This window comes from Cydia pomonella, chromosome 15, assembly GCF_033807575.1.
Source record: "Cydia pomonella isolate Wapato2018A chromosome 15, ilCydPomo1, whole genome shotgun sequence".
Classification (NCBI taxonomy): Eukaryota; Metazoa; Arthropoda; class Insecta; order Lepidoptera; family Tortricidae; genus Cydia; species Cydia pomonella.
The window spans coordinates 9,804,105-9,825,928 of record NC_084717.1 but is presented as its reverse complement, the minus strand read 5'-3'; the positions used below and the strand labels follow the sequence as shown (position 1 = coordinate 9,825,928).

At 35.4% G+C, this 21,824-nt stretch overlaps 2 protein-coding genes across 2 annotated transcripts in view; both read left to right on the top strand.

The window, feature by feature from the left end:
• The window catches only part of LOC133525745 (apoptosis-stimulating of p53 protein 1-like), a 322,549-nt gene extending 306,011 nt beyond the window's left edge, over nt 1-16,538 (top strand). The window contains exon 6 of the mRNA XM_061862118.1: nt 16,439-16,538. Coding sequence (XP_061718102.1) covers nt 16,439-16,489 — 51 coding nt within the window. The 3' untranslated portion in view covers nt 16,490-16,538. The remainder of the gene's footprint in view (nt 1-16,438) is intronic.
• The window catches only part of LOC133525741 (apoptosis-stimulating of p53 protein 1), a 197,785-nt gene that overhangs the window by 9,108 nt on the left and 166,853 nt on the right, over nt 1-21,824 (top strand). The gene's annotated exons all lie outside the window — the stretch shown is intronic.

Genomic DNA, 21,824 nt, shown 5'->3' with positions numbered 1-21,824 from the left:
TGCACGTGAACGTTGTAATGTATAAATTTTATTAAAGCCGTCACACCGCTTGCTTGGAATGTGACTTAGAAAGATCCATAATTTTTCATAATATTAGACTCTCAAATATCAACTAATAAATGCGTCCCATAACGCCATAACCCTTTGATCTTTGAGTGCCATTTTGATGTCGTAAGCATGCCTAGACAGACCATGGTGCCACTCTCCCGGATCATCCACAAGATTTGATCGATTCCTGAGATTCTGGTGACCGCCTAGACATGGTGCCCCAAGCAACTGCTTACTTTGCTCATTTAGTCAATCCGGCACTGTTGCCTCTATAGCGCCCACAGTCAATACTGAGGGTCCTTTGTGAACGGTTGGTCCGTTCGTTCGTCTACTCGTTCAAGTCTATCGTTCGAATATACAAGAGCGACAAAAAGACACATAATGAAAATTCTATTTTCGGTGTTCGCTCTAAGCTCTGGTCTACCTAAGCGTTCGGCTTTATAAAGTAACACCCCTCAAAAGTCCAGGGCCGGACTCTGTAATCTCAGCCAATAACTTTGCTCGCAGCTTTGTTTAGGATAAGGCCGGGTACACACGTAATCTGTGTGCTAAGCCCCGTTTAACTGTACTTTACCGGATATTGACGGGCAAATGTGACTTGGCTTTGGGTAATCCTTTATTGGTTTGGTGAATATTGATTGAGCATGTTTAAAGCTTCCTATAATCGTTATTTCAAATCAGACATTCCACGGGTCAAATGTAATGTGGAACTTAGGCACAACGTTGAAATAATAATATTCACATTATTCTGCCGCCCGCAAACTAAAAGTCCGTTTAAGTCTTCTTAGTCTACGTTTCAGCAGTATCAATAGAAAATCTACTTTGTACGCAGGAGCATTATTTTAACGTCGTGATCTTGATTTGATTATTTTGACATCAAAAGTTTAAAATTTAAAGAAATGTTTAAAGTTCTAATGCCCATCTAGCATCTAGGCAAATATATTTTGCAATTTGTACTTTGTCTTATTAATTTGAGATTCTTTGTAAATTATTACTAGGAAGTTCTTCAGTTTCAACCTGATGGAATCTTGTCTTCTTTTTATTATACCGATGTGAGTCATTTGAACTGTGTATTGGTTAGGTTAAAGTTTGTTTTATTACGTAAGAGTATGGCAAAGCAACCAGAGAGGATTGGTATCTATCTATGTTACTGGGAATTCCCCATTGGATTAAACACATATTGCGGAAAGTCTGTTGTACCGACTTGTATTACACTTTCTTATTGCTACTGTTCTTGCAACACTCTGAATTGCAATGTTTTGCCTGCGTTTACTTGTGCGCGACGGGAATACACATATTTTTTGAATTATCGTCAGTTAGAGATGTAAGTGCAGAATATTGTTGTTACACAACAACATATTTATGGGTACATTTTTCAGTCTCGATTCGATAGTCCAGTGCCTATCTAATTGCCTTGCCTTGTGTTAAATACAGTGATGTAATACAAATCTATGATATATTCTATATTATTACGACAGCTAAGTAGCTGTAAATTTAAAAGTTGTCATGATATATACTGTAACTGGCTGGTCAGTTACTACTCCTCGCTAGAACAGAAGTCTGAAATTCCATATCAGTTTATCTTGAAACTTTCCTTAATAGTTTTCGTCTTAGCAACTGACTGTTACATGACAAGTCGTTCATTTCAGTTATTCCAGTGTCACCATTCGGGAGAGACAGGAAATTGATACTCCGTAAAAATGAGGAACGAAGGCAGTTTGTACCGTGCCACAATTCTATTTTCAAATCTATCTGTCACAAGGACCGTCAACTGTGTCAAACTAGTAACGAGTGCGCGATCTTTATAAATGGGAATCTGGTCTGAAGTTTCAAAGTAAATGGCGAGCGGAGATTTACGAAAAGCGTGCAATATTTTCGTTTCGAATGGAAGGTAAATATTTTTTCCAGTTCATCTGAGCAATTTGCATGATTTTTCGGTAATTATTCGGCTGTGAATGGAAATTGAGACCTTATTGTTGTAACTACAACGTGAGTACAACATGCTTCAAATTTGAATGAACCATAGATAGGGGAAGATTGGCACCATTCATACACGGGGAAGCTTCATACAGTCACTACAACCGCCTGTTAGAACGACGTATTTATTACGGCTTTGCGTGTGTGAGTGGGCTAAGGCGGCCGTCAGTTGTCAACGAAGTTAGCCGCCAGTGCGGCCATTGCGAGCAATGCGAGAGGAAGAAATGTGTTTTTGCACGCTCAGAGTAAATATTTTGTCGATGTTTCCGGGTGTTTCGTGGTTATGTGAGGTGCCAAATTCTATTGGATTATTGCTAATTGGTAAGTAACTACGATCACGATAATGATAATGTATCTTTTTTGCGGGTTTTTATACATGATTTGTGTGTGGATAAAAATCTTTCATTTTTGACCTTCGGGGCAGATTCGTACGCCTACTGATGGGCACATTCGTACGAATAACTAGCAACCAACGTACGCGTACGAATGTGCCCTGCAACTATACGAATATACCCACACGTACATGTATTAACAGGTTTTTTTTTTAATTTCAGAAAATACGCAGAAATGGTGTGGAGTTACAAGAAAAAAAGAGACTAGGACTACATTATTAAATAAAGAAAATATGTCCTCTGCAATAAAAGATGTTTTGGAAGAGAAAATGTTTTACAGAAAAGCAGCGGATAAATATAACTTTAAGGCCTCAACTTTGGAGAGTCGGGTAAATAAAATAAAAGATAAACATGATGATGCTGGCACGAGCCGCACATATCAGTCTAAATTCATCAGTTATCAAGTATTTTCTCAAGAACAAGAGTCCCAATTAAACGAATATATAGCAAAAAGCTCAAAAATGCATTACGAGATCACAATATTACAAGTCAGAAAGCTGGCATATGATTATGCTAAAGTTCTGAAATGTACCTATCCGCAAAAATGGGATGAAACTGGACTCTAATTATGTCTGATACAGCAAGTAACTAGAATATTGATCTCTCATTGACTGATTCGGTTTAAAAATTGGTATAGTCTACACCATGTTGTGTATTTTCTACTTATTTAAAGATTTTTCTAAGAAATACATATGTTTTGTTGATAAAAAGTTTTGTCATTTAGTTTATTACATCGTTGCTATTTTTAATGCCAATTAATACGAGTTTTGATAATTATTTAGCTATTTTATTTTACCTGTACCTACCTACCAACCTACCGTCCGAATGTTCCCCTATCTATGTACGAATGCACCCCTATAGTGGGGTAGTTTCGGACATTTGACAGCTTTTATTAAAATGCATTTCATTCATTTATTTTAAGAAATAATGACTCCATATATTTTTATTAGGAAGCTGAATATATGTAATTTGTTATAATCACCAATTATGCAATTTACCTCTGATATTAGAATTTTTAAAAATCAAAATATAAAAAGTGTACGAATGGTGCCAATCTTCCCCTAAGCGATAATATATCTGTAACAAATTTTAGTGTATAAACTTTTTAAACCAACTATGTGATTTTTTTGTCAATCGTATTATATAGCAGAGTCTACCTTATATCCATATCTTTCAAAAACAAGCATATTATTTAACATAGGTAAACTAGTTGTATTACTTTCATACAGAGGTTATGATAACGAGCCAACATTACTAAAATATTCAATTTCATAAACAGATTCAGTGAGCCCACCCAACTATTAAACCAGTGGCCGTCGGCAATTAGTTTTGGTATTATAATCTAAATTGTCTGCTACATATTTTACCGGAAAGGTCAAGGATTGTTATTTGAATAGGCAAGATAGCCTACTTTGGGTACCTGGACCTTTTTCGTCATATAACTATATACTTGAAAATACGTGCGATTTATTCTGTTTTCACAAAAAGTCTAGATAATTATTACAAATAATCTATTATACGTATCTAGAACTAGAACAGTGCTCAAAAGTATCTAAAAATTTAATTGAATGCAGTAAAAATATGTGCATTTTTTATTTGTGAGCACATTATTCGCTCCGCTATTTTTGATGGCGTCTGCAACCACGATAATTTTGAATTATTTATTGTTCAAGTTTACGTTTCTTATAGAACACGCTTTTCTTTTATTTCAAAATAAAAAGCCATAATAACTCCGAGTGCGATGTAGAAACCACCGTAGCGTAGACATAGAGACTTTATAATAACAACAATTTATAATAACAATACTTTCAATAACGAGATAAGGTTTTAAAGTTCAATGACAGACAACTGGCTGACAACTTCGGCAATCAATCCTGGTTTTATAAGTTGGCTTGAACTGTTTCAACTTTGCATGGCTACACCAAATTGTGACTTCCAGCTGTTACCTGTCACGTCTGTAAAACAGGGCAGGACTCCTGAATTTTGGGCTTAATGATTTTCCGGGTGCAAGTACCGAGCGATTGGTTCAAGGGGCAGGCGGTGGTGGCAGCGGTCGGGCACCAAGCAACCGTTATTAGCGCAAGTTATAAGAAACTGAGATTAATGCTGAAACCCAAATCTATATAGCATGTTTCATCATGTTATGTCACCCCACGCCACGTGACACTATTTATCAATTACAGCCTTCTTAATTACACTTCAAAATTCTTGTACATATTGTAATAAAATTTCACTCGTCGCTTATGAGTTATTACAAAACTGACTATACACATACGGATACAGACGCCATCTAACTTTAAAACTTGACATGTTTGTAGTTTTTGAAAAACTAGTTAAATTCTCCATTAGTTTAAGTTTTACACCATTGCAGTTATATCATTATAAGTTAACTCCTATCATCTAGCCACCCTAAAAATAAAGTCTGTTTAAATGCAACTTTCTTGACTTCATAAAAAACCAACATCAAGGGAATGGAAGACCACTTTATATACTTGTTAACGGCTAAAGGAAAAAAATACGTAGTTTGACATATCGATAGGTGACACACAAAACACACTAATAAAAAAAAAATTACAAAAATTAACCTTTACTCGCACGGTTGACTATGGTTGATCTTAACCTGTGATGGTACCTTTTTAGTGAGTTTTATTCCCAATTCATCTGTACTTAAGGGCAACAACCACTAAATCGCTGTTCGCTTGTGCACGTACCATTTAAATCAATGGGCAAGCGACTGAACCGACGCTATTTGTGTCGGAATCCAATTGGACATAACTGCGATTTATTTGCGACTACGCCGTCGCCCGATTTAGTCATTCCCTATTTAGTCGCGCTACCTTGTTGCGTAACGCCTAAGGAGTTAAGTTACATTAAGCAATTGATACTATACCTATTATTAGTCTTTGGCGAGATGATCTCCAAATAGACCTAGGTAGGTATAAAATTGGATACCTTGTTCTTATGGTTTGTATATTACGAATTTCTGAACGCCAAAGAAATGAAGGTTTTTTTAGTAGATACCTGTGGCAGAAATTTTGTTGTGTAACATTAGTATAGGTAAAAAACTTAAGTAAGTTGTATGTAGTTGTGATGTGTTCGAATAGACATTTGTTTTGTTTGTGTGTGTATTTGAAACATGTATTGTCTATTCGAAAACGTCACAACTACATACAACAGGTGACTTACTTAAGTTTTTTACCTATAGGCTTTTGTTATATTATCACATAATGTTGAGTTTCAATCAATACTGGTCTGAAATCCCTTGTAAAGCCCGAAGTCTGCTTGTATTTTCCGGTAGGTTTAGAATCATACATAGCAAACAACTTTAAGTTTAAAATTTAATAAGATTTTTATCTCCTTTTAGAATTATAATACCTTGCACGTACAACTTTCCTATCATTCAAAATCTGAGCTGACAGTAGTCACGAGAACTTCTATGTAAAACATTTTAACGTTATTTTTCTTCACGACGTTAAGAAAATGCGACACGTTACAGAAACTTTAGAAAATATTTCACTTAAATTACAGTCGCACGGCATCTGCGAGATTGCAAACGTACACAGATCACTTTCAGACTTACACAGTGGACAGAGCTTTCGCTCTCACCGCCTCGAGAATTGGCGTTTTTGCACTAATAAAACAAGTAATAACACATTAGATCTTCATTTTAGTTGCTGACCCGATCCGCTTAAATTTGAAAAAACACAATTTCACAATAGACTTAAGCTTAGAATAAATTTAAAAGTGGTAAAATTTACCATTTTGACTAAACTTAAGCTATTGTATTTTAAATTAGTTTTAAGTACAATAGTCATGCATATAAGTGCCTGTCCGTGGTCGGGGAATGTCTTCGTATATGCTTCTTATTTTGGAGTCTATTTGATATAGTTAATGTCGAGATTGCAAGCTGAGACTGCAATTGCTTTGCACGTTGTTTGTGACATTGTTTCGGATTTATCTAAACAAAAGTTAGTCTAGCCGGGTCACTGGAGCCAGCTTTATGTTTCAATCCCTTTGCTTCAAATGTTAAACAAATATCATATCGCTTTGAGGTGTGTTTGCTCGGACTTGTACTTGGCTTTTAAGCACCCGTCGTCCAAACTGGAGCGGCGGGTCAAATGTAAAGTTCGCATAATGGGGCCGTATTCTGATACTAGGGACCATAATGGTAATCCCTACTAATAGTATAAATGCGAAAGAACTTTATCTATACGTCGGCTACCTCTCCATACTTAAACCGCTGAACCGATTAAGATGAAATTTGGTATGAAAATATTTTCAGGCCCGGAAGAGGATATAGGGTAGTTTTTATCAAATATCATTTTTGTTTATTGTATTTATTGCATACATGTACAGTCGTGTGATGCATCAAGATACATGGTGTTAAATACAATTTCTTACGAATAGTACATTTACCCTGCCCTCAGCATTACAATATCTTATTTCTATACTTATAACTATGTTATATTTTGTCCATCTTATGTTAATAGTACTCATATTTAATGTTTAATGATACTATATAATTTAATTACATACATTTAAATTTATTGTCATTTAATATATCTAATAGTATTTGTCACATCTAATTGAATATGTCTAGTTCATTTAAATCTTTATCATTAAGAAATTCGTCTATACTATAATAACATTTTTTAGTCAGTAGATGTACAAGTTTTGCCTTGAAGATGCCGTCTTTATTTATTTATTTAAACTTTATTGCACACATAAAGAAAAATGTACAAATGGCGAACTTAATTCCAAAAGGCATTCTCTACCAGTCAACCATCCATCTTTGTTATATAATTCTAGGTATAGATCTTACGTGGGGGCTGTTTTTATACATTACCAATTTGTACGTTGGGATGGCTAGTAAATTTTTACATCTCGTGTTGCCAGCTACTAGATCTTTGCGCATTTCATATAGGTGTAAATGTTATCATTCCACGCAGACGAAGTTGCGGACAGAAGCTAGTATTTATACCTATGACATAGTTACTCGCACTTATTGGTGCGCGTGAGATGCACTGCGAGATGTTTCAAGGTCGTATCATAACAATATCAAAACTAACGCAAAGGATAACATGTAAACGGCATGCATCTTCTTGCAGATGCATGCTGCTATCATGGTAGATTATGCAATAATATTACATTTGATTACATATAAAATAAAATGCTTAGTCCCTTTGATGTTCATGTTGAGCTTTGTAAACATTTATGAAATTTAGAAACATCACTTCGCTGAAACTTTTCTAAGAAGTTTTTGTTTATCGAATTCTTATAAACATAGTTAAGAAAATTGTACAGATGAATTTAAATTAGCGGGGCAATACTTTAGAAAAAAATGTATTTGTATACATAAATATAATGTTAAGATTTAAATGTTTGTTCAAACATATTCTTTACACTAATTGCAAAAACAAAAAAATCTATTGTACAGCTTAAACAAGTGTCACTGTATCTTACAACAATGCAAACGTTACTCCGAGTGGTAGCCTAATTAGTCCGTTAGGGAAGCATTCTCAGACGAGTACTAGACGACCGCGACTCCGACGCAAGTTGACACTTTTGACATAGTTGTCGGCTTTGAGAGCGGAACGTCTTGGATTTCATTTCTAAATAAAATAAAACTAGGAACAAAGATTTTCCTTTTGAAGGCTACAGAAATTAATAACCTTCCCAGGTTAACACTCCAACCAAACAGACCAATAAAAATAATGTTGTCCAATTTATACATTTTAAAATTCGATTAACTTTTACAATTCTCGATCGTTACCTTGGCACCGCCGTCACTTGTTTATTAATTGCTACCCGTACCCTTAATGTAAACTTCAAAATGGTGTATTTTTTGTTAGGTATAACATGCATTTTGTGGTATTTTTTACTGATTGAACCAGGTAGCTGGGTACTGATATCTGCCTAATGTTTACTGCCTATTCAGACAAGCCTAAGGCTTAATGACCTGGTCGGTTCAGGGATCGATACAAAACGTAGTATTTCTTTCGGGTTGGTGTAGCCCATCAGCTCCAATACTGCCAAGTCAGGAAAGGTCCTAAACAGCCAAACTCTTGACAAGTGGAAAGTATTAGCTCAACTGAACCGGTGCAAGAAGGATAACCTAATTACACACGCGCTCCTCGGCGCTTAACTTAAACTTGTTCTCGTTTCACTGATGAAGGTATTACGCGTATAAGGGAAATGTTTTATTTGGGTATATGGTGTTTAGGAAGTAAATATTTTAAATTTCAGACTTCTGAACGAACTTCATACTGACGAACTCACGTGCCGAAATCAAAAACGAATAAAAACATAAAAGCGATAGAGGAATTAGATTTTGTAGCGTAAAACTATGCCTTAGCTATTCTGGTTACTGTACCACCGCTCGACGGGTATGTGGGACACATTAGTTATTTGATTATTTACATTTGTCTAATGTTTGTCTGTGTATAAAATTTGGGTCCATGGAAGTTCACACTTTTTCCACGACTTTTCTTCTCGTTGCTCCTCACCCACCCACCTCGCACTTCAACACTCAATAGGTGCCAGCCAATAAGTTTGCAAGGGGCATAATTTATTGCTATTTTGTTTCCTCGCAAAATGTACAAATATTAGTATTGTTGGGCGGTAGACATTCAATACATCAGATTAGTACAATTTATTCTGTTCTCTATTTGAAGATAGTAAATACCTACAAGAGGCTCCAGACTAGTCCAGACCAAAACCCTGACGTCGGACAAGCTTCATCGCATCCACACAGTTACTGTAGTCATGTCGCGTTCCGTGAAATCGATAGGCATGACTCGATTGTGTGCCTTGTCAGGATTTGCTGAAGGCAAGGCCGATTGGCACACGACGCTCTGGTTCCCATACATTTGATGTGCACATATTATTGGTGCGAACATGTTCGTTTCGAGATATTTACACTGACGTACCGTAGATCCTCCCAACAATGCCTATGATAACCGTATGCTACATTCGGAAACTCATATTCTCGTGCTACAAGTTCAAACTGATTTTTTCAACCTTACATATAGTATTTATGCAAGACGTGTTGGGGCAGAAATATGGTCGCTGTAATCGCTATTTATTAAGAGCTCGGTAACGCTTTTAGAGCAAAAATGTAAAATTGATAGATTTAGTCGTTGAAATTGTACACCTTTTGTAACGTAATATCTAAATAACAAGAATTGGTTTCTATTCGCACATCTTCCCATCTTGCCCTTTAATAATGAGGTCGCAAGCGTGCGTCCCCGGTAATATGTGACGAAAAGGGACAGATATTAAAAAATCATCAAAAAATTATGGTGATAAATTATACAAAATGATGTATAAGAATAGTTTCAGCAAATGTTGTAGATTATTAAGTATCAAAATTACGTTTAAATTAACTAGATTTTCGGAGAAATCGTCATTTGTTTTGAAGTAATTTCTGTAGAAAAATTATTTCGTGTAACTTTCATTTACACTACTTCAAATTTATAATAACAAAAATGTAGTTTATTAAAGTTGAAATACAGAATATGTGTAATACAAAAGTAAAATTTTTAGCAGTCCATACTTTACGAAATTTACAAATAAGAGCTTTAACATCAGTGCTTTACGCGCGTTTACCTAAACGTCTATCAGAAAAAAAATCAATACCAATTAAGTGAGTCTGTTTTCCAAAACAATGATGTATTGAAATGAAAGATAACAAGACGTGCTAATAGAAACTAGTACTTGTTATTTCTAATAGTTAACAAAAGGTGTAAAATATTTATCGACTAAACCTATCAATTTGTCATTTTTGCGACTAAAATCGATAACGGCCTAGTGATCCTCATAATCATTAGACGAATTTCGACTAATTAATTGTAGTAAGTTCCTACAAATTTACATACCTACTACTATTAAATTATTGAAAAATAAAATCGGAGATTTTCATTTTCAGTTTTTTAGACATTGGTAATTTAATTTTCAAACGTAATTAAAAACAGGTACCTACTTGAACATAAAAAATGCTTCCAAAAACTGTATCACAACACTTTAGAAGTTGTAATTTACTTTTAATTTCGTGAATGAGACGAAACGTCGCGCGACTCGTTTAAATTCTAAACTTGGCACAATTTCAGATATTGGAAATTACCTTGCCCTGTAACCCTTCCCTTCGTGTCTTAGACGGAAATATCCGGTTTTGATTGCGAGAGAATGAACGGGAAGGTCTGTTTGAATAATAACAGTAGGTATTCATCGTACCGGGGGGATAGTGAATGATTATGAACCAAGTGAACCAACTCGAAGGCCGTCTTAGTAAGTAAATAACTTTTTTGTATAGCCTGTTTGAACGTCCCACTGCTGGGCAAAGGTGTTTCCTCCGGCCAGTTGTTCAGGAAGCTGTCCAGGCCATCCCGCCATCTCCGCCTGGGCCTGCCCCGTCCACGTCCCTCTACCGGCATCCACTTATTACTTAACTCATTATATTAAACAAAAAAAATATTAAAAAGATAATTATTGATAAAATTGAAGTCTTTAAATGGGTATTATACATCCATGTAATCTTGTTTATGATCTATATTTAATGATATTGATATCATTAAAAATTACTTAATCAGTACAGTCAGCTGCAGAGATTGGGAGGGGCTGTTATCTCTACAGCTGATTGAATTACCTACTTATCTACCCGTTGTACGTCATTATTAAGATTTTATTTGTTTTATATCTGATGTGATACATAATTATTGAATTGAACTTACGCAAGACCCTGCGTTTTCTAGAAGGTACCTACGTACATAAGTACATAAAAGTGTTACTAAAACACATGTACCTTCGATCTCAAACCATGGATTCCATTCCAATATTATACTCCATAATATAATGCGAGAACAGATCTAATTCCAGGGCAAAAGTAGTTACGTAAATCTAAAATTAAATCGTCAGTAGTGACAAATATCTGTAACTGTGAGTTACCTTTTGTAATATAACGCCTGGTTGTACGCTACAATCGAGTCGGTTGATAAAACCGGAGGCGGATTCTGCTTTAAAAATTGATATTTAAGTTTTATTTTGCTACAACTTTGAGTCATGTCATTAGGCATCTCACACGCACCAATAAGTACGAGGGGGATGCCTTCTTATCCGGGCCCGTACATTTCATGCCGTGGACGCAAAAATGACGTAATTTAACATACAGGCAGTTTTTATATAACACTACAAATTTATATAACTAACCTATTGACGCGTACAAAAATAAATATTTGTTACCTAAAATATACTGTTGAAAACCAAAAATATGCATCATTTAATAAACTAACAATGTATTATTTAGTTGAGTGACAATAATATGAATGTTAATTGTCAGATTGCCAAGTATCTATATCAGTTAACTAAAGAAGTTGACAAATGATTAATTATTACTAAAAGACAAACCCCCTTATTCATAAACGTCTACTGAAGTTAACAAGCCGCTAATAATCGTTTGTCCCTTTCGGACGTATTGGTATGATGGAAAGGGACAAACGATTATTAACTTTAGTAGACGTTTATGAATAAGGGGGTAATAGGAAGCATACTATATCTATGTAGCGTGACGTCATTTTTCCGTCAACAGCATGACATGTATCGGCCCAGCTTATGAGACGCCTCCTGGTTGCAACTCACGAAGATCAATCATCAGTAGTGGCTCATGCTGATTGATGCAGCGGCGAACATTGGAAATAAGGTCAAAACCATATCAAATTGTTAGAACATAATCAGCCGTAGTAGGGAAGAGGATTTGTCAATTTCGTGAATTCGAGATGACATGAAAGTTGTTTCTGGATAATTATCGGATATTCCCTCTTGGATCCAATTAACAGTTTCATTTTGAACCGCTTGTTGTGGTTTCTAAAAGCAATCTATCTGGCCAAAATAGATTTGGATATGGCGGAAACTTTTAATAGGTCGGAGGTCGGAGTTATTTTATTAAGTTTATCTTTTTTACTAATCTCAACAATAGGGTTGTTTCCTATAGATCAATTAATTTGTATCACTGCAGTAATGAAACATCAAAGATTAACATGTGTGTGCGCTTCCAATAACTTATTTTAAAATCGGTAAAACTCACTAAAAGGAGTGGGTTCTTTGTGACGTCACAGAAAATGTTCTCAAATTAACTCTAAAATATCTTTAATAAACCAGTCGTTTGTTTCATAAAGAGTAGATGATTTCACTGGTTAGTTCACTACCCTATTTTATGAAACTTTGTGTTTGTTATGCTACCTCTATTTACTTAAGGACTAAGTTAGTTAAGGAAAAAATATTGCAGTTATTAATAGAGTCAATCCAAGATAAGTTGACAGTGTTTTGATAACTGATTTTTAAACGTCAAAATTCTATGAAATTATGACGTTTACTTGACACTTTCAGCGTCTGGGCTATCAAAATCGCTGCCAACTTATCTTGGGCAACTCTAGTATCTATTTATTATGGTTAAGGTATAAATCATAGTTTTCTGAAATAATAATACGTTTTCACATTACATGTTTGCGTAAGAAACCAAAAAAAAAACTCACATTACTATCTGTCGAGTATATCCATATAATTCTCCCATCCCTCAGCTTAGTCCCATGTAACTAGCACTTGTGTGTGGTGTGTGTTCCGCCCGAGTGGTCTGGGTTGTGAGCCAGGCTTAACTGTGTGCCGGATGTGCTCTTCAGTTGTCAAAGGTGGCAAATTGTACCCGCAAGTGACAAGATTAGATGCTTACGCTTATTCCTGAAGCCAATTATGTCATTTAGATAAGTTAATATGTACGATACAAGTTTAATTCAGGAACGAAATTCACATTATTTTAATATCAGAGTGTAACCGAATGAACATCCTGTGTAGTGTTGTTAGCGACACATCCTAATTTTACTGCATCTTAGTAGTTACCTTCAAGAAAAGAGCTTAATAATCCCATCTAAAGGCCGGTAACGCACTTACAACTCCTCTGGTGTTGCGGGTAACCATGGGCAACGGTAATCGCTTAACATCAGGCGATTCATCTGATGGTATCTCTCCTATATAATAAAAATATTAGTTTAGGGATGCAGGTTAAGTTAGCAAACTTCTGAAAATCCACTAGAAGGTTTGCAACATGTGACATGTTAATTTAGCGAAACACCTCAAGTCAGTCGCTATCGTGGTACCGAAATAAGTTTTTATTGTATTAATTTCCCAAATCAACATACTTGAAGCGCTCGTGTAAACAAAAGCAATCGCATAAAGTGGATTTTGCTCAATAAGTTGCCTATTTATTTACGAGTAGATCCGGAGATGTAAGTAAGAGGAGAAAATATTGAGTGCGTATCGTAAGGACCTTCGGTAATCGAGTTAACTTTCCCACATGAAAAATAAATAAGGCGCCCTATTGAGATACGTAACTCCAGTACCAATATAATTCAATGCCAATTTTGGTAAGGTATACACGGTGAAGTTTAATCGGTGATCAGGAACTATTTTTTCTAATTCAGTGGACTGGACCAACTTTTTTAGTTAGGCAACCTGTTACAGTTAGATTAAGAATAAAATAAGCTTTCATTTGATATAACATACGATTAAATAACATCGAAAGTAGATTAAGGAATATTATTTAAGACTGACTGTACTATCATTTGAATATTAAATTAATTTTTAACAAGCAGAAAAGTCTGCGAAAGATGCTATTAAGCTTAGAATAAATTTAAAAGTGGAAAAATTACTGTTTTGGGTGAGACTTGAACGCACGACCTCTGGATCGATACTCCAGCGCTCTGCCATCTGAGCCACTAAGACTTCATCCATAGTAAGCAAATTTTCCCACCATATGGGTTTAGGGGATCCTAGCGACATCTGCCGTAAGAACGTTACACTTCTTAGACGGCTACATGGAGTTCCAAGTCATATTGGAAATTCACCAGTAACGATGTGGGTAGCACATCGTACGTATATAATACTAAGTTAATTTTTAACAAACAAAAACGTCTGCGAACGACCCGTCAGAACGTTTGCGTGTGCATTTGAATATTATCTATCGTTTATTCCTTATCACTAAAATAACAGATGAGGAAGTGTCAAATAGCTTTATAGAGGCTTCTGGTGACCAGAGGGCTGGGCAATATTTTGCTCAGCGGATCAGCATTGTCATCCAGCGGGGCAATGCGGTCAGAATTCTGGGCACCCTACCGAGAAATTTTAAGTGTTTTAGTATGTTAAACAATTACAATTAAATAAATAAAACTAAGCATATTCATACAAATGATGGTATATATTTCATATACCGGATCTTAGACCAGGAGGAGTGCTAGTTTGGTTACTGTATTAGACACGTTCACTACGGTACATGTATGATTTAATTAATGAGTTCATATAATTGCTACAAATAATGCGTTATTTGCTACTATAGATTGTTGTCCGATATAATCACGCAAACGCAAACGTGACCGAGACAAAGTCAGCGCATGCATTTAATACGTTTTCAGTTTCATTTTCATACCTAAAATTCACATTCGAGAAAGAAGCAAGGGATTGAAACGACAGAATTCTTCCAAAGTTTTTTACAAAAAGTCGAGAGTTTGGGAAATGTATCTTACTCTACGCTACAAGTATAAAACTACTTCGCAATGTTGAAGTGGCAAAGGCAATACTTTCTTTCTAGTGCCAAAAACTTCGACTTTACACACGAAGAAGAGTCAGGTACATAGAACTGTGATAATTCTGTGGATAATGGAAAATCTACATGGCTACGTAAAAAATAGTATCTAATTTCAGTAATAAAATTAACGTAAACATAAAGTTGTTATTTCAATGCGAAACCAATATCAAGGAATTACCTTTTAATAATGAATCGATAGTTTGTCGTTTATTCATTTGTTTATGTTTTCAATAGTGAATACCTTTTTAGCTTGTTGATATTTCCTAAATTTCTCAAGTTCTCTGATAAATATTTGCTCGGGTTTCATTTATAATCCTTATTAAATATTAAAATTTGTAGATGCAAAACACCATCCATCAATGACACTGAAAAAATTCTTACGTTTTTAGAGGCGTCGGCACCAGTTGATACGTGAAGCAATATTAGGAAATATTCTGATGAGGCGCAAATATCTCGCATGAAATTTCTTGATTTATGTAAATTCCAATATTATCCCAGCATGTAACACATACATTATGACATTAGAGCTTTAAATTGCACTAAGGTAATTTATTCAAACACTCTTGGTGACATATGACAGCTGGAATATGATATTATGCTCTCTCAAAATACAAAAGTATCTGTAAAACTTGCTTGGAATATCTGAAAAATATTCGGTACTCGATGGCACAAAGGTAAAAAAATAATTCCCGTTTTCAAATTGGTCGTATCGTAAAGGCCTAATTCCGTGTGATACATAGCAGCTATTTCTCCAAGGATTTGTTCAAAATGAGCGTACTCGAGCATGAAACGAGATTACCTGCGCACTTCTTACACTATCTGCCCAATCGTCTTTTGTTTCTATATAATATTTTTCCCGGTTTTCTGATAGTAAGTTTGAGCACCTACGCACAGGAGTGGGTTTATTTTTTATTTACCTAATTATTACTTTCAGATAGGCTACGCTTTATTCTAGCCCATATTAAAAATAGATACCTACATAGCTAAGTGACATAAAATATTGGTGCTCATTTGATATTTCACCACGGTTCTTGCAATAATTTCGTTGGCATAAAGCCTCTTGTGATTAGGCCATGAGTCCTGTTCAATTAATAGTAGGTATAATTTTTTCAAGTGTGGTATAAGTAGCGGTAATTTTTGATGCGACGTTTCTTCCGACACTAACTGCTTTCACGACTTTGCCCAATTAGCTTTTTTCAACGTCGCAAGCATAACGAACGGCGGGCACAAACTAATTAATTTTCACTCATTTACAAGTCGTTTACTTGAAGATCCGCTTAGAATGACATTGTCAAATTACGAGGCTATCTGATAATTCCTCTTTCTCCCCATTTCTTTTTAAGAGTTGCCATAACAATAAAATGATGTTTAATCTCTTTTGTTTTTCTTTCAGGTACGTTTATGGTTGCCACAATCGTTTACTTTCCGCTCCAGTATGACATGAAATGGGTAAGATGTTAAATGAAATGGGTATCAATAAAAAAATAAAAAAATTTTTTATTGGCATTAAGGTAAGTACATTTTAGTGTTGAAGTCCCTGACTTCTGAGCTAGGTAAAAACCTGTGTTACAGAAGTCAGTGTCCTCTCCCAAACATAATAGTAACTATTAAGACATTAACCATTTTCATTTTAGACATAAAGTAGATAATTAAGGCTTGTTTTAATATTATAAAACAAATGCCATTCTAATAAGAATACAATGCAATTTATTTTACATATATATTTTTTTGTGTAGATGTGTGTGTGTGTGTGTGTGTGTGTATGTGTGTGTGTGTGTGTGTGTGTGTGTGTGTGTGAGTAAATCAGGGTAAGATGCTTTCAGTTTGCACATAGTCTAATGACAGCAACCAGGACTTAAGTTTTTCCTTACACTCATGTTTATTTAGGGGATAAATGTTTAGGGTTTTATTAATCTTATTATATAAAAAGATGCCCATAAATCTTTGTTGCCGTCTGGCCGTAGCTAGTCTACATTTATATGGTACACAAACATTAGTCAAAGTTCGTTTGCTTGTAATTTTATTTTGATCATAAGGGGTAAGCTTATGCTGCTTTAGCACTAACTGAAGTATATATAGTTGTCTAACAGAGAGCAATTGACATTGTTTATATAATAGACTCGTTGGATATCTATATGATCTACATGTCATGACCTTCAACAGGGATCTCTGAGCTCTTTCTAATTTTAACATGTGGGGTTTACAAGCGCCACCCCATACAACATTGCAATAACCAATCACTGGCTGAACCAGAGCAACATATACTTTTTTCAATAAAACTAGGTCAGATACATTTCTTAGTTTCTTAAAAATATATACTAGTTTTCTTATCCGTGTTGAGGTTAGGTCTAGGTGTGGCTGCCAACTCATTCTGTCATCAAGCAGAACGCCCAGATACTTAATACAGTCAGATTTAGCAATAACAGTACAAGTACAATCAGTTCCTGACTGAAAACTGCATTTGTGAACCTTAAGCTCCCTATTATACATAAATGATTTATTTAAAGAAAATTGTAAATATGTGGTCTTATTTAAGTTCAAGGTAAGTAGATTTCTCTGTAACCAAGTATTTATTTTATGGAGTCCAATAGGTAATGTGCTTTTCAATTCACGGCAAGTTTTGATTGCATTGCATCTGGACGACTAATCTAAACCAAGCCTCTACATTTCCAACACATCATTGGTTTAAATAGCTTTGTCTTCAAAAATCCAAAGCGTAAGACAGAGAGAGAATCATTGAGTCTCTCGATTCAGTTGATTTCTCGGAGCTCAGAGATCTGCGACCGCCGAGGTTTAGTCACTATATAACATTTAAACTGAAATTCGGTTGCAAGAGGGTACCTCTTCAGCCAAGTTTCCCACTTTGACTTGCAAAGTTACGATCTATTCGTATTAGATGAGTTCCGCAGTTATTCTCAGTTGACGATATTACAGCTAGTTAGTGCTTTGGGATAGCCTAGCGCTAGCGTTATCACTATTTACCTAGGTAAATAGTGATAACTCGACGCAATAACTTTGTAAGTGTAGCTGTAGGTAGGGTAGGTACAGTATTATATGTGATGATCAAACAAACTTCTTGAAGTGAAATTCGAAGGATATTATATGAGTCACTTCATTTAATAGGTATATCCTATGTGTTGACTTTCGTATAAAATCAATGAAGAGGCGTTTTCTTAAGGACAAAGCTTGAGAAATCCAGTTGGAAACAGTGCTAATAATAGCCACTATTCTAGCGTAATAAAAGCGCCGCCATTACTGCCGCGAATGTTGCCAGCGTCGAGTGAGTTTTAATTGAAACTAATCGCGAGAGATGGCAGCTCCGCTCGGGAAGTTTGACGTCGATGTTCGTCATACGCGTCTTCGGCTGTACGTTTTGTACTAACTCAATTATAATCTAGAACGCTGTTCAAAGGCCCCGTTCATTAAATTAACTATGCAAAATGCAATATTCAAGTTTCGCATGGACGCTTTGCTAAAATAGCGAAAAAAGTAAGTCACCTGAATTAAAACGGACCAAACAGAAAGTTCATCGAGATTTCACATAAATGTAAACGTTACAGGAATTCCCAGATTTCCGTTCCGGTTTAGAAATTGACAATGTTCAAAAGGGAATTTAGATGCAAAAATGCACATCGACTCGAAGTTTCCGGAATTGTTTGGGACCGAAACAATTGACGTTTTCGCAGTCCTGAATTGTATCAAATTCTCCCGTAGTCTGCAAGAGGCGATACTAAATTTGTGCTTGTTTTACGAGGTGGTAAACTTATCTAACAATAGTCCTTTTGACAAAGCTCCAAACTTATTATCTGCGAGTTTCCATTCGCCGTGTAACTTGTGTTACAATAATTATGTAAATTAGTGTAAAACGGGTAGTATAGTCCTCGGAGTTAGGTGGGATTAGTGAGGCTTTCGTCGATTCGGTACTTCATTACGGCGGAGCGGGGAACAAGTGGTGTGAAGGCGGAATTGAATGATCGCTTGTTCTCGAGGTCAATTCTGATTCTGGTTTTGTCATTGGGCATCTCGCGCCCTCTAATCAGAAGCCTATTGACAAAACCTTACCACATAGATAAATCAGAATCTGCTTCATGTGCCCGCTGTGTCCTTTACCTTGATTGCCGAGACTGATTAAAGGCTTTGGCAATTTGTACCTAATAGCTATCACCTAACGTTTTGGTTCAACTGATAGCTTCATTGGTTGTTGTTTTTGTACACCAGCGTCTCTTTATATAGGTTGAAAGAATTCATTGGGCCCTCTAGGGGAATTACCTTAAAACGATGAGATAGCCGAAAGGAAAATATTAATTTCTTTTTCCTAAGAAAGATGACTGCATTTACCGATCATTTGTATACAGCAAAAACACACTAAACGTTACCGTTAGAGAAAAATAATATCATTTTATTGTGATTGTGATGTTCATAAAAGAGCGTTCGAAAAAATAGTAAGCAACGACGCATTTCGTATAGTTTTCGCCTTTATCTTCGGTTGCTTCATAGACTAAACCACCATAGTACATCATTGTTATCATGTGTCTCTTAAACTTATCAAATCCTAGGGGAATACTTTCTGTTTTACGTTAGCCGCCGTCCCCTGTTTAATATTGTATGAGATGCACTAAGTGGTACCTAAGCCAAATCCTTTCTTCACACTACGAAGGCCTGTAACTGTGTTCTAAAGAAACATTTAACTTTATCGCCTTCTATTACTTTTTCAATGCTTAGCCAAATTTTGCGAGGTAAGTATTATTATACTAAGCAATTTTTACTATGGCGCTAACCTCGAAATTGCAAAAAAAAATTTGTTTGTTTGCTCAGTATGTCTTATATATAAGGTGCTAAATGCTAACAAATTTGTTACCGATAAATAAATAAATTAAAACAAATAATATTACTTTGCTAATACACGAAAAGATAACGTGCTAGTCAATCAGTGCTAACCTACGTATTTTTACATGCAATTAATGGTCCCACCTTCCCACCGCAAAAATGAATACGTATAAATATAACAACGTACCACCGAAAATACAAAACTCGACACGTGTTTCGCCTCTCCGAGCAAACAACGTCATAGAGAAATAAGAAGTAATAGAGTGCTCACCCCATACATCAGTTTTGGTACCAAAATGCTTATTATATACGCAGTCGACATCTAGCATCGAGTAGTGGAACCCTCAGTACTGCTACTCGACAGTAAATATCGCGGCAAACAAAAAGTCTAATGCTCAACGATTTTTCGCTAATATTATATCAACCGTATCAGAGTAACCGGAAATCTATTTTCAACTCCTACACTTACTGTGGTTATAATATTAGCTGATAATGAGATACTTAAATGAGACCTCATTGAACAGTACCCCTAATGTAATTTTAGTCGATAGCGAAACGTGACGTACGCGTTTGCGTTAAGTCTCATTTTGTATGGGTTTTTGAACAGCGCGCCAAGCGGGACGTTTTGGAAAGTAAAAAATCTCATACAAAATGACACTTAACGCAAACGCGTACGTCACGTTTCGCTGTCGAAAATATTTACACTAGGGGTACTGATTCTAGAGCCTCTTTTACCGAACAAACTGCCATGTTGATAAATCAAATGACAGAAGACAAATAATTGTAGCATTTTCAACCATACGGGTACTTATTATTAGTTGTCAATAAGACGCTATTTCCATAAAGCTTCAAAATTAAATCAACCTAATCGACAACCGGCAACGTGGTTAGTTGAAAAAGGCACAATTGTTGACATGACAAAATGTTAAGCAACTTGTCAGTTAAATGCACATGTGATTATTTTTAGATATAATAATTATTTATTTATTTTGTTCAATAAATTAAAACAAAAAGTAAACATTTCTTAATTTATATTTAAAGTTAATTGTTTTAGTGTAAAGTACCACCTCTTAAAATATTTCGTAACTATTTTGTTAGCACCTTATATATAGGTACTCTCCCCGCAAATTTTGGCTAGTGATTGAAAATAAAAACATCCCGATTGTGTATCTAGGCTATTTCTGAAACATTGAAATTTCATGGTTATGGCAAAATATGGATATATCGTCCTTCTGTATATACGTAGAACAGAACTCCATTTAGATTGTAAGCCGTATACTGCATCAGTTTATCTTGATATTTTCTAAATCTCCGATAGATTAAAGATTTAGAATACACATTCGCGTAACGGAAATCCCTCCGGTCGTTATCGCAGGACACATTGTCAAAACAGCAATGTCAAACAGAGCATTAAGGTTAATTAAAACTATTGTAGTTTGCTAAATGTTAATAAAACCGGCCAACTGCGAGTCGGGCTCAAGGCTCGAGGGTTCACATAATTGATTGCAATGTCCTTATTACCGATTCAGACTTGTACAATTTTTATATTATGCTGTTATGCAGTAAATTTTCTTTATTAGGTATAATACCACGTTTCAATTTTTTACTCGTAACCGTCGTATTTTAAAATATACTTACGAAACCTTAATAAAGGAATTGTTTATTTATCTCTTTCTTATAAACCGCTTGAAAGACGAAATCAACATCGTAATAACCGTTCGTGCGATACTCCGATCACTACCCAGGGTTTTAAACCATATTGACTATCTAGACTGTTGTTTTACTTTGGGATCATTATCATTATTACCCTTCATTTGAATCACTTTGATAACTTTAACTGGTATAAGAGATGTTGATAATTTAGTTTTAGTTAGATACTCGTACGTAGTTAGTCTGCTTACTGAATTTAGACAATCCACTGCGGCTCTGTTTCCCCTGATATTTATAGCGTA